The 14585-nt window shown below is 40.4% G+C and overlaps 1 protein-coding gene across 1 annotated transcript; it reads right to left on the reverse strand.

The window, feature by feature from the left end:
* Positions 1-579: 579 nt before the first annotated feature.
* MRPL15 (mitochondrial ribosomal protein L15) lies at positions 580-5749 on the reverse strand. The gene is made up of 5 exons (XM_059901187.1): positions 5593-5749; positions 4616-4770; positions 3858-4023; positions 1548-1671; positions 580-1095 (listed from the first exon to the last, which is right to left on the reverse strand). Exons 1-5 carry the CDS (start codon positions 5698-5700, stop codon positions 758-760), a joined length of 891 nt encoding a protein of 296 aa, XP_059757170.1. The 5' UTR covers positions 5701-5749; the 3' UTR covers positions 580-757.
* Between the last annotated feature and the right edge of the window lie 8836 nt (positions 5750-14585).

Consider the following 14585-nt stretch of genomic DNA (forward strand, 5'->3'; position numbering starts at 1 on the left):
ACCAATTGTTTTTATGGCTTATATAATCATTGACCATTTTTTCAAAAGCATTTAAAATGACTGAAAAACAAAGGTTTCCAAAGTCTATGAAATAAGTAAAATCGTATCAATTAGAATTAGAACATTTACCTTCTTCAAGGAAAAAAATGTTACTGGCTTGATCATTTCTGTCTACTCTGAGTTGAGAAAATGAATTCCCTTGGACTTTTTGTCTCAATTTTGCTAGCAAATATTGAACTACTTAGAAGCTACTCACCAGTCTTAAACCTTCAACTCACATCCCACATCTTAATCATCCCAAGCTGAAGGCTTACTGTCTTGACACTGGGTAGCAGCGCTTCGTGGCGGCTACCGAGTAAGAGGCTCACCAGCTCATTAGCAGCCCTCTGACCTTGACCAAGCAGCCGACAAAGCAATCCCATCCCACTTGCGCGTTCACTCTGATTTGCAACAATAAGACAAGACCTGGATGGAAAGATGATGGAAAACTCAACTGGAAATTGTCTGAGAGTTACACTCTTCCTTGGGCAGAGAACCAGGGAGCTCAGAACGGAGACAGAAGCACACAGTTCCACCAGATCCTCTATGCAGTCCTTGCTTACTGTATTTTTATTTTAACTTAGATAACAAAGAGAGAGATGATGACACAGAAAACACCAACATCTGCAGAATTACAAATTAAGCAAATGCAACGGGAAACACACGTGTTTCAGTCCCTTTCTGGTGCTCTTTTACCATCTGCTCTCTTGGAAGGAACTCAGGAGCTGTAGTACTTGAGGAGATTCTCATCCGTAGGTTTGAGGATTTTCTTATCTGCCATATTCACTACCCACCCGGGAGCAAGACCAAAGAAAATCTGCCTTGGATCTTTTCGAGCACTGAGCATTTTGAAGAGTTCGTCTTTAGTGATATCAGGTAAAATATAACCGTACTTCTTGGCGAGCGCCAGTCTCGCTTCAGGAAATTCAGCAGGATCCGCCAAGTAACCGCGATTCCTTGCATCAGTGTAATAGGTTACCAGTGCCTCAGGGGGGAGCATTCGCTTGGGAATGGGTTGTCCACGGAGAAAGAATGGAATAGGTTTGCACAGAATTTCTAAAAAAAATGTTTAAATAGAAAGAGAGAGATGCAAATACTGGCTATATACATAATGATTTTCTCTTAATAATGGTATTCTTTTAATTATTAATTTTTAAATATTTCCAAGAGGGAAACTTAATTCCCAAAACTTTTTTTTTTTTATTAAACAGGTTTGTCTTAAGTAAGCAAATGGAAACACTTGACTTTCAAGTCTGCATCTTGAAAGTCAAAGTTACTCCTGGGTCACCAACAGCGAGTGAATTTCTAAACGTGGGAAATAGCATATTTAAGCCCCATGTTTTACAAAACAAAACCTTTTTACGACACACTGGCTGAGGTGTACGAGAAGGCGGCGCCACCAGCCACACGACTAGCAGAAACCCCTCAAAGAGGAAGCCAAGGGGGCTGCAGAGCAAGTGAAACCCTCAAGTGGCAGTCAGCACGAGACCCCGAGGCAACAAGCTTACCCAGGCTTCGAGGGTCGTAGAAGGCCGTCGTGATGACACCCCCGTTCTTCTCGATCGCAGCGATGGCCAGCTCTGAAGCCAGCTGTACTTCAATATTAACTTTTGCCTTAAAGGTGTCAGCACCCTGTCACCCGTCAAAACAAGGTCTGTGAGGAGACGGCTTGGCTACAAGTGAGTTAATTACATGAGCTTCCCTTCTATACCGTGTTTTCTCCTCTAAAGGGTCTGCAACGTGACAGCTATTCCGACTTTAAATACCCCTGCTTTGAGGTCCTATCAAACACCAAATTCTTCCACGTTTTTTTAGGCCAACTTGTTTTACCAATTTTCATTCCCTACGAGCAGGGGTGACTAGCATTCGATTTTATGCGTTTGGCGGGTACCAACATGAGTACATATTCCCATTACTTCATTAACAGCACACTGTTTAATCCTCAGAGCAACTCTGAACCCACAGAATCACTGCCACACCAATGTCACAGACGGCAACACTGAACCACAGAGAGGTTAAGCAACTTGCCCAAGATCACAAAGCCAGGGAGTCTAGTCCCAGCGCCTTCGTTCCTAACCACATTATGCCGCGTGACACCGATAAAAACTTACCTTCCCGACCCATAAGTAAGCAAGAGGCCAAGAGCTGGTTAAAGAGGGGGGCAAGTGGGCTTGAGCCAGCAAAAGAACAAAGTATCTGGGCTTGGGAGGGGCCAGGCCCCTCTAGGGAAAGGGGCAGAGACAACAACAAAAATAAAAATAGTACTCAACTTTTTAAAGTCCTGTCTGGGCACTTTCATTAGGATGTGCTATATTTTACTCTAATTTCAAAACAGATTCTGACAAAATAAAAAGATGGTGGCACTACCATTCTTTTTGCAGTAATAAATTTTTTTTTGCTATTTTGGTGCGGCCGAAACAAGCTGGCTCCCAATTTCAAAATATTCCATCAATTCTAAGACACATTTTCTCACATTTTTCCCATCTATGATACTGGTAGGTATTTTTACAGTCAATGGCACTTTTGACTCAATGAAACAAAGTCTTGCCATATTATTTGAGATTTCTAATTACTGTTCCACAGATTGCTTAACCATTTCCCTATCCTTGGGCATTGGGGTTACTTCCAGCATTTTCAGTGTTATAAGAAGAATATTTAGCATTTCATTATATTAGGTTTCTTTTATTTTGTTTTTCCTTAGGACTTCTGTTCCCAAATTAGTAATGTTGTGCTGAAAGAGCAAAAAGAGTCTTACTATCCACTATTTACTACAAATCTGAAATCCAGAAAAGGGCAAGCAGTTTACAGAGCTGTAAATAATGTATAACTGTACTTATTCAACCAATGTCCTGGTGTAGATTTCAGAATGATTTTTGCTAGTTTAATACACACATGCCTGAAAGCTGCTGGGATGTGCATTAATGCCTGGTGAGGTCAAGGGTTTTTCCATATGTTAATCTACAATTGTGTTCCCTTATACACAATTCTATACAAGTAGAATACTGAGGCTTAATGGTGTATTTGGTATTCTCTCTTCGAATCATTTTATTTGGAAAACTTTTATCCACAAGTGTACTTTTTCAAAGGAATCTAAAAGGTTTTCCCATAAACTATGCTTCCCTCTAGTGGACACTAAGTTACTTACACAGCAACATCGTATTACTGACATACAAGAAACAGGTAGTTGATTAACAATCTACAAGTTTATTTGCTTATGAAACTCCTGGCCAACTTCTACAAATAGAAAACCGCTCCCTACAATTAGAACTGGATTTGGTTCATTTCTGTCTTCCATGAATACTGAGTGACTATCACAAGCCAATATTTCCAATGTTGAAAATACAGCAATGAATCAAAGTACCTGCTCTCAAAGAACTGACATCACAATGAGGAAAACAATGAAAAATAAATGCATTACTTGGTAATAAGTGTCAGGTGTTCATACACTCAAAGAAAGGTCCTTCGGGCAGAATAAGGCAGACGGTCGGGTATGAGAGTATGAATGTTCCTTTATAAAAAGTGTCAAAAACATCTTCCTGCTAGGATGACATTTGAACAGAGAACCAAAGAGAGTGAGGGAGAAATATGAATGGGTACCCAGGAGAAGAACATTCCAGGACCAGGAAACAGAGCCGCCCCTGCCTCCGCCCACAAAGAGCATGCAGCTTTCTAAAACCACAACGAGTATAACACGATCGCCGCTACATAATGGTTATGACAACTCAAAAGGGATAAAAATAAAGAAGGCAGAGTGTCGATTATATGGAAATCAGAAATAGCCATCTATGCAACTCCACAAAAATCTAACTCAGACTTACCTCCTCTACCAGCTGGACACCATAATCCCTTTTAGATGGCTGGATGGTCACGCCTCTCCCATTGACAAGTTGGGTTAAATCAATAGGTTGTGTAGGATCAACTCGACCCAAATCAATAAGATACTGCAGCCTGTTGAGACTCAAAGGCTGATACTGGCGTCTGAAGCTACACAAGAAAGTAACCGTAGTTGGAAAACTCAGTCAGATTTACCTTCCAGCAAGATCTCCAGATCAACTCAGAGCTTTGTCCTGGGTTTTCCTCCATCAATTTATATGGTTTAACAAAATAAAACCCCTGAGTATGGCATAAACATGTAATATTCCTTGATTTGGGCACAATGAAACAAAACCAGTAAGTACTTACTTTGTTTCACCAACAATTATTTGCCTAGGCATCTACTTCACTCATTTACACAAATAAGTAAATATGTGGAAAATTTAACCCACTATGTAAATTATACATTAATGGAACTCAAAGTAACAGTGATTACCATTTACTGGGTGACGACAATGAGTCAGATTTTATATATGTAATCACCCTAAAACTCGCGAGCAGGCACCATTATCTCCATTTTGCAAGTCTTAGTGCAACGTCTGGCTTTTTCCCCAATTCAGGCTAAACTTCATTACCAAAAATGGTTCAGAGAAACAGCAGTGAAAGTTTGCCTCAAAGTGGATTTAAATTTCTACCAACCTATTTTTAGGTAACTCTCAGTGAGAATTAGGTACTTTTACACTAAGAAGCAAAGTAAACTTACCTATGTCCTTCATTAAACCCGTATTTTGGGATTCGCAGGTAAAATGGAGTCTGGCCTCCCTCAAAGCCCAGCCGGGGCCGGGTTCCTCTCTGTCGTTCTCCCTTGTGGCCTCTGCCACATTTCCTACCTCTTCTCTGACCTCTTGGTCGTCTTTCCTGCAAGGAAAGAAGAATGTTTTATGATCTACAGATGCACTTTTTAAAATTGCATTTCACCTTTGCACTGTATTTTTTGGTTATGCCCTTCATTCAGCCAACCAAGCAGGACTAGCCAAGCCCACTACGTGCCAGGCACCATCCTAGCTGCTCTGAAGTCCAAACACTCCACATGAGCAGCTCTGCCTCTGAAGATGTAGCTAGTTCTTGCAACCAAACTCCAAGTTGTGTTTCAAAGGGAAAGTTCCAAGAATGAGATGAAAAAAAGGAGACTGTGACAGGTTGGAACTGAAAAAAATTGTAGAATTAAAACATCTACAACAAGCAAAGTTCGCATGATATGCAAGCGCATTTATTTTGGAATTTACTGTCAGTATGCCATTGTTACCCATATATATAGCGTTTTATTTAAATGCCAATTTATAAGGAAAATATTTTTCTTACTTTACATCCTGTCACTTCAGGAAAGCAACAAATTGATTTTTAAAGTGACAGTATGTCCATGACAGCTTTTCTAGCTATATTCAATGATTTGCAGAAGAGACATCAAACGTAATAAATCTTTCCCATGAAGATAAGGTATGGAAAAGTACTCCATGTTAAACCCAATTTTAAAAGAGACAATCATTTGTACTTCCTGCGACCTCGCGCCCCCGCCCTAATTAACGTAATTAAGCCTCTAAACCTGAACCTTACCGAGAACTGGGACCACGTGGGCAGGTTTTCCCGCGTCACCTAAGCAGAGGGGCTCAGGGGTCCCTGGTTCCCCCCGCGCCTCTGGACCCGCGACCCCGAGGGCCCCCGCGCCGCCCCCAGCCTTACCGGTTTCCTGGAGCCCGGGTTCGGCCTCATGTTAGCCAGGCTCACACGGGGCAGGGCCCGCAGCAGGTCCAGGGCCTGGGGCCCGCCGCCCCGCACCGGGCCGGCCATGACCCGCGCGCCCGCCAACCCGCAAGGGCGCCGGGCCGCCAGAGCCACGTGATTTCCGGCGCTGCTTTACGGCCGCGGCCCCGCCTCTGTCGTGCTGCAGGCCCGCCGCGCCGCGCCGCCAGCCGCGGGGCATGCCGGGAGCCGAGTGCAGTTGTGGCGGCGGCAGGTGTGCGAGGGTGTGTCTTCGCTGTGCACCGGCTTTATGTTTAGTTCGTTGGGGATGGGATCCTGTTTTGAGAGGTCGTGCCTTGACCTTGGCTCGGAATGTGCTGCATTCTCTTCCGCCGCACAAAGCACGCGTTGAAAACGGTGTGCGTTAGAGGGCTTGGATTCACTGGCCTGATGTGTCTCCCAGTCTGGTCCTTAGAGGCGCAGGGTCTTCTCCGAGCTCCAAGTGGGGCCCAGAATAAGATACCCTGGGCGCTGAAGTACTGGCCTGGAGCTGAGCCAATTATACGCCCTGTCCTCTGAAAGGAATTGCACAACGGAGAGTTGTGGGTTAATTGTTATTTGGGGCAAGATGAGGGCTATAGCCTGGGAGATAGCCCCTCAGCTCCGAGGAACTGCTCCGGAGAAGGTCAGTATATATGTGATTTACGTGAAGGGAGGTACGTGTCATCAAGCACACATGTTGGCAGAGGCTTGCTGCTGGTCACAAGGAGCAGATGTCACCGTTAATGATTCTAGTGCTCTTCTAGATACAAAGAGATGCCAGAATTTGGGCTCATAAAATCTTCTGAAAATGCCTATCTGAAAGCCTGTTCTGCCAGTTTTCCCAGAGCAAAGCGCGCCTTATTCCTGATCTCAGCCCTCAAGTCTTTTCAGGGGGTGTTGGAGGTCAGCGGCTGCAGTGGCTACTGACTTCATCGTTGTAGAGGCAGGTGGCGAGTTCCGACTTTTAGTTGGCAACCCTGAGATTCGAAAATAATACCCAGGGTCGAGCTATTACAGTGGCTGGCTGGTACCAACCCGTGAATAGGACTCAAACTCTGCATCCTGTACGAGTGCGTCTGTGTTGCTTTGACCAAGTCACAGACATGCTAACTTCACTTGCTGTTAATAATGAAGGAGCCACGCTGAGCGCTTGGCTATGTGTCAGTCGCGTGCTGAGTCACCCTCATTCGATTCATCAACTAAACAACCCCTCGTGGGGTAGATGTTATTACCTTTCGGACTTGGCAAGGGCGGTAGCTTGAACGACGTCTCAGAGCAAGCAGCAGAGCCAGGATTCACACTTTGCCTCCTATTACATAAGTAGTGTTTTTTATAATATAAAGTTGAATATCTGCAGCACAAAATACATAACAATATTTTCACTCAAAAGTATCGGCTTCCCCATTTTTGTCTTAAGTGAGTAACATAGACTATGCTCTTTTCTTTTTCTTTCTTTTATTGTTCTTTTTATGTTTCACTGTCTTGCTGGGGGGTTGTTCCTGCTGGTCCCTACTGGTGATCACAAATAGTGAAGGTGGAAATAAATTTTTGGAGGGCAACTACTTCTATGTTTAACTAAACATTTTTGAAGTTATTTTAAATCAAGTGTGAAAAACTACAGAGGTGACTCCCTGGCGGTCCAGTGGTTAGGACTCCGTGCTTTCACTCCTGGGGCCGAGTTCTATCCCTGGTCAGGGAACTAAGATCCCACAAGCCCCGTGACGTGGCAAAAAAAAAAAAAAAAAAAAAACACAGAAAGAAAAAGTTGCATTCATTCCTTTATTTGAGCAATATTTATGAGCAAGACACTGAACTTGTTACTGAAAAATATACATGGATGAAGTCAAACAGGATCTTGGTCCCAGATTGTTTGAAATCTAGTAGGGGAGATTTCCCAGGAATTATTATTATTATTTTTGGCTGCACCACACACTTGTGGAATCTTAGTTCCCCGACCAGGGATCAAACCCGGGCCCTTGGCAATGAAAGCGTGGAGTCCTAACCACTGGACGACCACGGAATTCCCCAAGAATGAATATTTTTGAAAAGTTAAAAAAGAATTAGGCCTCTTGTAGAACTAATAGCACTACAAGAGAAATACAAATATGTGAGTTCTATAAAACAATATGAAGATAAAAGTCCATACTATTTAGAAGTGTAGAAAGAAATATAGTGAAAAAAATAGAAGCTAGTTCCTGCCTTTAAGGGTTTTCAATTCAATATATTTCATCACCTTTCTGTTAGAAATTTCATACTTCTGGGAAGAAAATTGCAAAATATGTTGCAAAATGTGTCCTAATTTACAGAAAGATACACAGTTTTCCCCCTATCTAGAAAATCATTGTTTGCACTAAGTAATGAGTTTCTGGATGAGTGTTAGTTCCAATAATATTTTTTATCATCGAAAAAATTTTTATTGAATAAATGAGATACAGGAAATATAAAACAGTGTGCTGCACTTCTGCGAAGTAGATGCTTTTTGTTGTATACATTATGTAATGTTATTGGTGGACATCAGTTAATAATAGTGGAAGTAATAATTGTAGGCTACATATTTGTTTAGCCCATATGCAACATGTTGACCAAGCATATAAAACAGTCAAAATAATTTGATGAGTCTCATCTGTGTTGTAAAAATGTAAATTAAGGGTGTGTGGTGAATAAGTCATCGATCTTTAAGTCTACAGAAGTTTTACATCATCATTATCATTGCAGGATAATATTTATTAAGCACCCACATGCTTGGGATGTTGTCCTAGCCCCTGTTTAAATCACATTAAGGAGACCTTGTAATAAGAAAACGTCTCAGCAACTATTTAAGAGTCATCCTGACTCCAGCCCTGGTTAATAGTGACTACTGAGTCATTATATAAAAGAATGAAGTGAACCCTATAAAGATGCTATAATTTGAAGTCCATTGGGAAGGCCCTCCTTCTCATACACTCCCAAATAATCTTCCCCCACCTATCCCAGTGCTTTGACAGTCTGTCAATATAGATTGATTCCTTTTAGCTAATTAATTAAAATAAAAATTTTCAAGGATGTCAGAATGGGAGTCGGGGATGAAAATAAAAGGGGATAAATTCATCACACAAGGTACTGTGTCTGAACCATAATGATAATACACTATGAAATGAAGAGTCACATCAGGACTTCCCTGGTGATGCAGTGGTTAAGTATTCGCCTGCCAGTGCAGGGGACATGGGTTTGAACCCTGGTCCGGGAAGATCCCACGTGCCGCGGAGCAACTAAGCCCGTGCGCCACAACTGTTGAGCCTGCGCTCTAGGGCCCTGCGAGCCACAACTGCTGAAGCCTGTGCCCCACAACAAGAGAAGCCACTGCAGTGAGAAGCCCGCACACAGCAAGAAAGAGTAGCCCCATGCTCTCTGCAACTGGAGAAAGCCTGCACACAGCAACGAAGACGGAAGTCAGCCAAAAATAAATAAATAAATAAAACAATAATAAATTAAAAAAAGATCAACTCAACTGTTTCTGAGATTAAAAAACAACAAGACAAAAGCATGCACATAAAAGTCTCCCATCTCATCTCCCTAAATGAGGTCACACATTAAATAATATTTTGGCAGGGATGGGAACAGGAGGAGGAAAGGAATTTCAGTGATTCAATTATTACTGACAAGTCATTTTTAGAATGGGACGAAGAATAGGCTAATTTTGTGAAGATCAAAGTTGAGTAAAAAAAACTGGGGATGTGATTTTTCTTAGTGAAGGAAGGAAGTCAAGGGTGGGAAAGAAGTGAATGGCTTTGATATTGGGAGACAACAAATATTGAGACAGAGAAGAGAGCATGAAAAGGGTTGAAAATAAATGTCACCTTCAAAAAAATTACCTAGTTTTATCAAAGGTTGGTCCTGACTCAAAGGTCTTCATTCATACCTAGATAATTTTTGTTTTGATTTTATCATAGTACATAATGCATACATTTGTTATGAAAAAAATGCAGTTGTACAAAAGGGCCTACAATGAGAAGCAGGAGTTCTTCATAGGCAATCACTTTTAACTTTCTGTTTTTATTTCTTCTGGTGATTGCCTCCATATTTACAAATTAAAATTTCCCTACACTAATTGTTTTGATCAACTTTTGACATTGTATATTCACTTGTCTTATGATAGCTGAAGATTTATATTAAACTACTTCCTTCTAGTATTTTCTTTTCTCTCATGGTAAACTGTGTGATTTAAATAATATAAGAACTTTAAATAATATAAGAACTATTTCTTGGATGTTCAAGTTTCAGAAGTATATATGAGCTCCTCCCTCTGAGTAAGATGAAGATACTGACAAGCCTCACCTGTCACTCCTTTGCCCCTTCTCATTTCCAACTTCTGTTAGCTGTCTATTCACTAACAATTTACTGACAATTTAATCCATTGTCATGGATTATCAATATACCTGTACACTTTCAATCATCATTTAGTGTAAATAAGAAGCTACAACAATTACTGTATTTGCTCTTTCTAGACCAGTGTTCAGTATTTCCCTCTTTCCTGGCCCCAGAGAACTGGCTTTCAGGTTGACAGGCTTTCTTTAAATTCATGACCATAAACCTCAAATTGGTCATCCTACCTCAGTGTTCTAGAAAACTTACTTTTTCACTCTCCATGATGACTATTTTGTATCTACTCTCCCTCTCTCTCTCTGTCAATGATTTTCCTTTATACTTTAGAAAAAGAAGTCATGAGATGGAGAATTTCTTCCACATCCCACCAGTAAATGTACAGTCCTTCCTAGAACAGCATTCATCCTCTATATCCTATTAAAGAGAAGGAAGTGGCTTTTCTCCTAATGGACAGTCTTTCCACCTGTGATCTGGACTCCTCCCACCTGCTTAAGAATTCTGTAGTTTTCATATCCCCTTTCTTTCCTACATTATCAATCTCTCCCTGTACTGCTAATCAGAATATAAAAATGTAAAATGGTGCAGCCTCTTTGGAAAACAGTATGGAGGTTCCTCAAAAAAGTAAAAATAGGGGACTTCCCTGGCAGTCCAGTGAGTTCAGTCCCCGGTGGGGGAACTAAGATCCTGTGTGCCGCACAGTACAGCCAAAAAAATTTTTTTTAATTAAAAAAATTTTTTTAAGTAAAAATAGAGCTACGTTATCCGGCAATCCCACTCCTGGGTATATATCCAAAAGAACTGAAATCAGTATCTCGAAGAGATATTTGCACTTCCATGTTTACTGCAGCATTATTCACAGTAGCCAAGACATGGAAACAACCCATATGCATCGACAGACAAATGGATAAAGGAAATATGGGATAGACCTACAATTAAATATTATTCCAACTTAAAATTTAAGGAAATTGTACCATTTGTGACAACATGGATAGACCTGGAAGATGTTATGCTGAGTGAAATAAGTCAGTCAGAAAAGGACAAGTACTGCATGATTCCACCTACATCATGTATCTAAAATAGTCAAACTCATATAAGTAGAAAATAAATTGGTGATTGCTAGGGATTAGGAGTGGGGTAAATGGAGAGTTGTTGGTGACTGGGTATAAAGTTCCAGGTATGCAGAATGAATACTATCTAGGGATCTATATGATCTAGGGATCTATAAGATCTAGAGATCTATAACATTACAACATTGTGCCTATAGTTAGCAATGTGGTGTGTGCTTAAAAACTTAAGAAGGTAAATCTTTTTTTAAAAAATATTTATTTATTTATTTATTGGCTGCATCAGGTCTTAGCTGCGGCATGTGGGATCTTTTGTTGTGACACGCAGCCTCTCTAGTTGTGGCTCGTGGGCTCAGTAGTTGTGGCTCGCGGGCTTAGTTGCCCCGAGGCATGTGGGATCCTAGTTCCCCGACCAGGGATCAAACCTGCATCCCCTGCCTTGGAAGGCGGATTCTTAACCACTGGACCACCCGGGAAGTCCCAAGATGGTAAATTTTATGTTAAACATTCTTATCACAAGAAATCTTTAAGAGGTGATGGAATGTTTATTACCATGATTGTGGTGATGGTATCAAAAGTGTAAGCATATGTCCAAACTCATCAAAATGTACACATTAAATATGTACATTTTGTGTATATTAATTACACCTCAATAAAGCTAAAAAGTAGAAATTATCTTCTAAAGTGAGTTCTTAGCAGCACTCAAAGCAGTTGGCCACCCCTACTTGAAATATTTTCCTTGTTCGATTTCTGGATAGCCCACATTTCTGGTTTCTTTCTTCCATCCTGGCTGACCTCTCTCACTTTTACTGTCTCCTCCTACACTATCTGACCTCTAAATGTTGAAATTTATTTTTTCTATGCAGATGTTCTCCCAAGGTGATCTTAAATGGTTTATAAATTCTCAGATTTATACCCGCATCCCAAATCAGAGCCAATTTGTATAGAGGGAAGACTGTGAAGACACGGGGAGAAGACAGTAATCTACAAGTCAAGGAGAGAGGCCTCAGAAGAAACCAGCCTTGCTGACACCTTGATCTTAGACATCTCACCTCCAGAACTGTGAACAAATTAATTTGTCTGTTAATCCACCCAGTCTGTGGTCCTTTGTTATGGTAGCCCTAGCAAACTAATAGAGATTTTGCTACCAGGAATTAGGGCACTGCTCTAACAAACATCTAAAATTGTGGAAGTGACTTTAGAACTGGTTAATGGGTAGAGGCTGGGAGAGTGTTGAGGGGCATGTTAGAAAAAGGAACGAAAAGAGAAGATTTGGAAATTTCTCAGCCTTTCTATGTTGCAAAAAATGAGAGAGTATTCTGGAGGGAACATCAAGGGTGTGACTGGACAATCATTCACTACAGGGGCACAACAGTAAGCTTGAACTGAAAGATGGAACAGTCAGAGAACTTAAATATAGATTGATAGAGGTTACACAATCTGAGGAACAGAGAAAAAGAATGAAGAAAACTGAGCAGGGCCTTACAGAATTGTGGGACACCATTAGGCATACCAGCATTTGTGTAATGGAAGTAACTGAAGGAAAGGAGGGAGAGGAGCAGAAAAATATTGACTATATAGTGGTTGAAAACTTCCCAAACACTATGAGAAACATTACGTATCCAAGAAGCTCAATAAACTCTTAGCATGACTGAAAGGAGGTCTACACCCAGACACATCATGGTCAAATGCTGAAAGCTGATGGTATATGTCCAAAGGAATTGAAAGCAGGAAGTCAAACAGATATTTGTATGCCAATGTTCATTGAAGCATTGTTCACAGAAACCAAAAGATGGAAACAACCCAAGTGTCCATCAACAGATGAATGGATAAACAAAAAGTAGTGTACATCTGCAAAGGTATTTTATTCAATCATAAAAGGGAATGAAGATATGATACATGCCACAACATGGATGAACCTTGAAAACATTATGCTAAATGAAATAAGTGAGATACAAAAGGACAAATATTGTATGAATCCACTTACATAAAATATCTGGAATAAGCAAATTCATAGAGACAGAAAGTAGATTAGACATTACAGAAGGTTAGGGAGAGGGTGGAATGGAGAGTGTTGCTTAATAGTTACAGAGTTTCTGTTTGGAGTGATGCAAAAGTTTTGGAAATAGTGGTGAAGACTGCACGACATTTTAAATGCAATTAATGCTACTGAATTGTACACTTTAAAATGGCAAAAATGGCAAATTTCATGTTAAATACATTTCACTACAATTACAAAATTAATAATGTAATGTACCAAAAATCATTGAATTGTACACTTTAATGGATGAATTATATGATTTGTAAATTATATCTCAATAAAGCTGTCAAAGTAAAAGGATGGAAAAAGATAAACAGCAACAATAAGAGAGCTGGAGCAGCTATGCTCATATCCGAAAAAATAGATTTTAAGACGAAAATTGTTAACAGGAAGCAAAAACTGACAGAATCTAAAGAAGACAATAGACAATTCAACAATAAGAGTTGGGGACTTGAATTCCCCTCATTCAATAATTGACAGAATAAATAGGCAGAAGACTGATGAGGTTATAGAACATTTGAACAACATTAAAAACTAGCTGGACATAATAGACATCTATCAAACACTCTACCCAACAACAGCAGAATACATATTCTTCTCAAATGCACATGGAACAGCCTCCAAAATAGACCATATGCTGCGACATAAAACTTGTCTCAATATAACTAAAAATTTGAAGTCATACAAAGTATGTTTTCTGACCACAATGGAACTTGTGAAAGAAATTTGGGAAATACACAGATACATGGAAATTATTTTCAAGTATATAATTGCCTAAAACTATGGAATCTACCAAAAAAAAAAAAAGCTACTAAAACTTAAGTGAGTATAGCAAGATTTCAGATACAAGGCCAGTATGCAAAAATTAAATTCCTGTATCTAGCAATAAATAATTAAATTGAAATTTGAAATACCATTTACAATTGCATAAAATATGGATTTTCTAGGCATAAATTTGACAAAAGGTATTCCGGCCTATACAATGAAAAGTATAAAACATTACTAACAGAGGGCTTCCCTGGTGGCACAGAGGTTAAGAACACCTGCCAATGCAGGGGATACGGGTTCGGGCCCTGGTCCGGGAAGATGCCACATGCAGTGGCGCAACTAAGCCCGTGCGCCACAACTACTGATCCTGTGCTCTAGAGCCCACGAGCCACAACTACTGAAGCCCACCTGCCTAGAGCCTGTGCTCTGCCACAAGAGAAGCCACCGCAATGAGAAGCCCACGAACTACAACGAAGAGTAGCCCCCGCTTGCCACAACTAGAGAAAGCCCACGCACAGCAACGAAGACCCAACGCGGCCATAAATGAATAAATAAAAATTTATAAAAACAAAGAAACACTTTAAAAATAAATAAATAAAACATTACTGACAGAAATCCAAGATTGCCTAAAAATACATACTAGTTCTTGGATCAGAAGACTCAGTTGTCAGATTTCCTCAAATTGGTCTGTAGCTTCATGAGAATCTCAATGAAAC

The sequence above is a fragment of the Balaenoptera ricei genome, chromosome 17, assembly GCF_028023285.1.
Source record: "Balaenoptera ricei isolate mBalRic1 chromosome 17, mBalRic1.hap2, whole genome shotgun sequence".
Taxonomy (NCBI): Eukaryota; Metazoa; Chordata; class Mammalia; order Artiodactyla; family Balaenopteridae; genus Balaenoptera; species Balaenoptera ricei.

Excerpts from the sequence above, each read along its gene's own strand:
- MRPL15 (XM_059901187.1), bottom strand. The coding sequence starts at position 5,700 with ATGGCCGGCCCGGTGCGGGGCGGCGGGCCCCAGGCCCTGGACCTGCTG. Across the intron at positions 4,024-4,615 it reads GGGTTTAATGAAGGACATAG|CTTCAGACGCCAGTATCAGC; the intron begins GTAAGTTTACTT and ends TTTCTTGTGTAG. Across the intron at positions 1,672-3,857 it reads GTGTCCAGCTGGTAGAGGAG|GGTGCTGACACCTTTAAGGC; the intron begins GTAAGTCTGAGT and ends GACGGGTGACAG.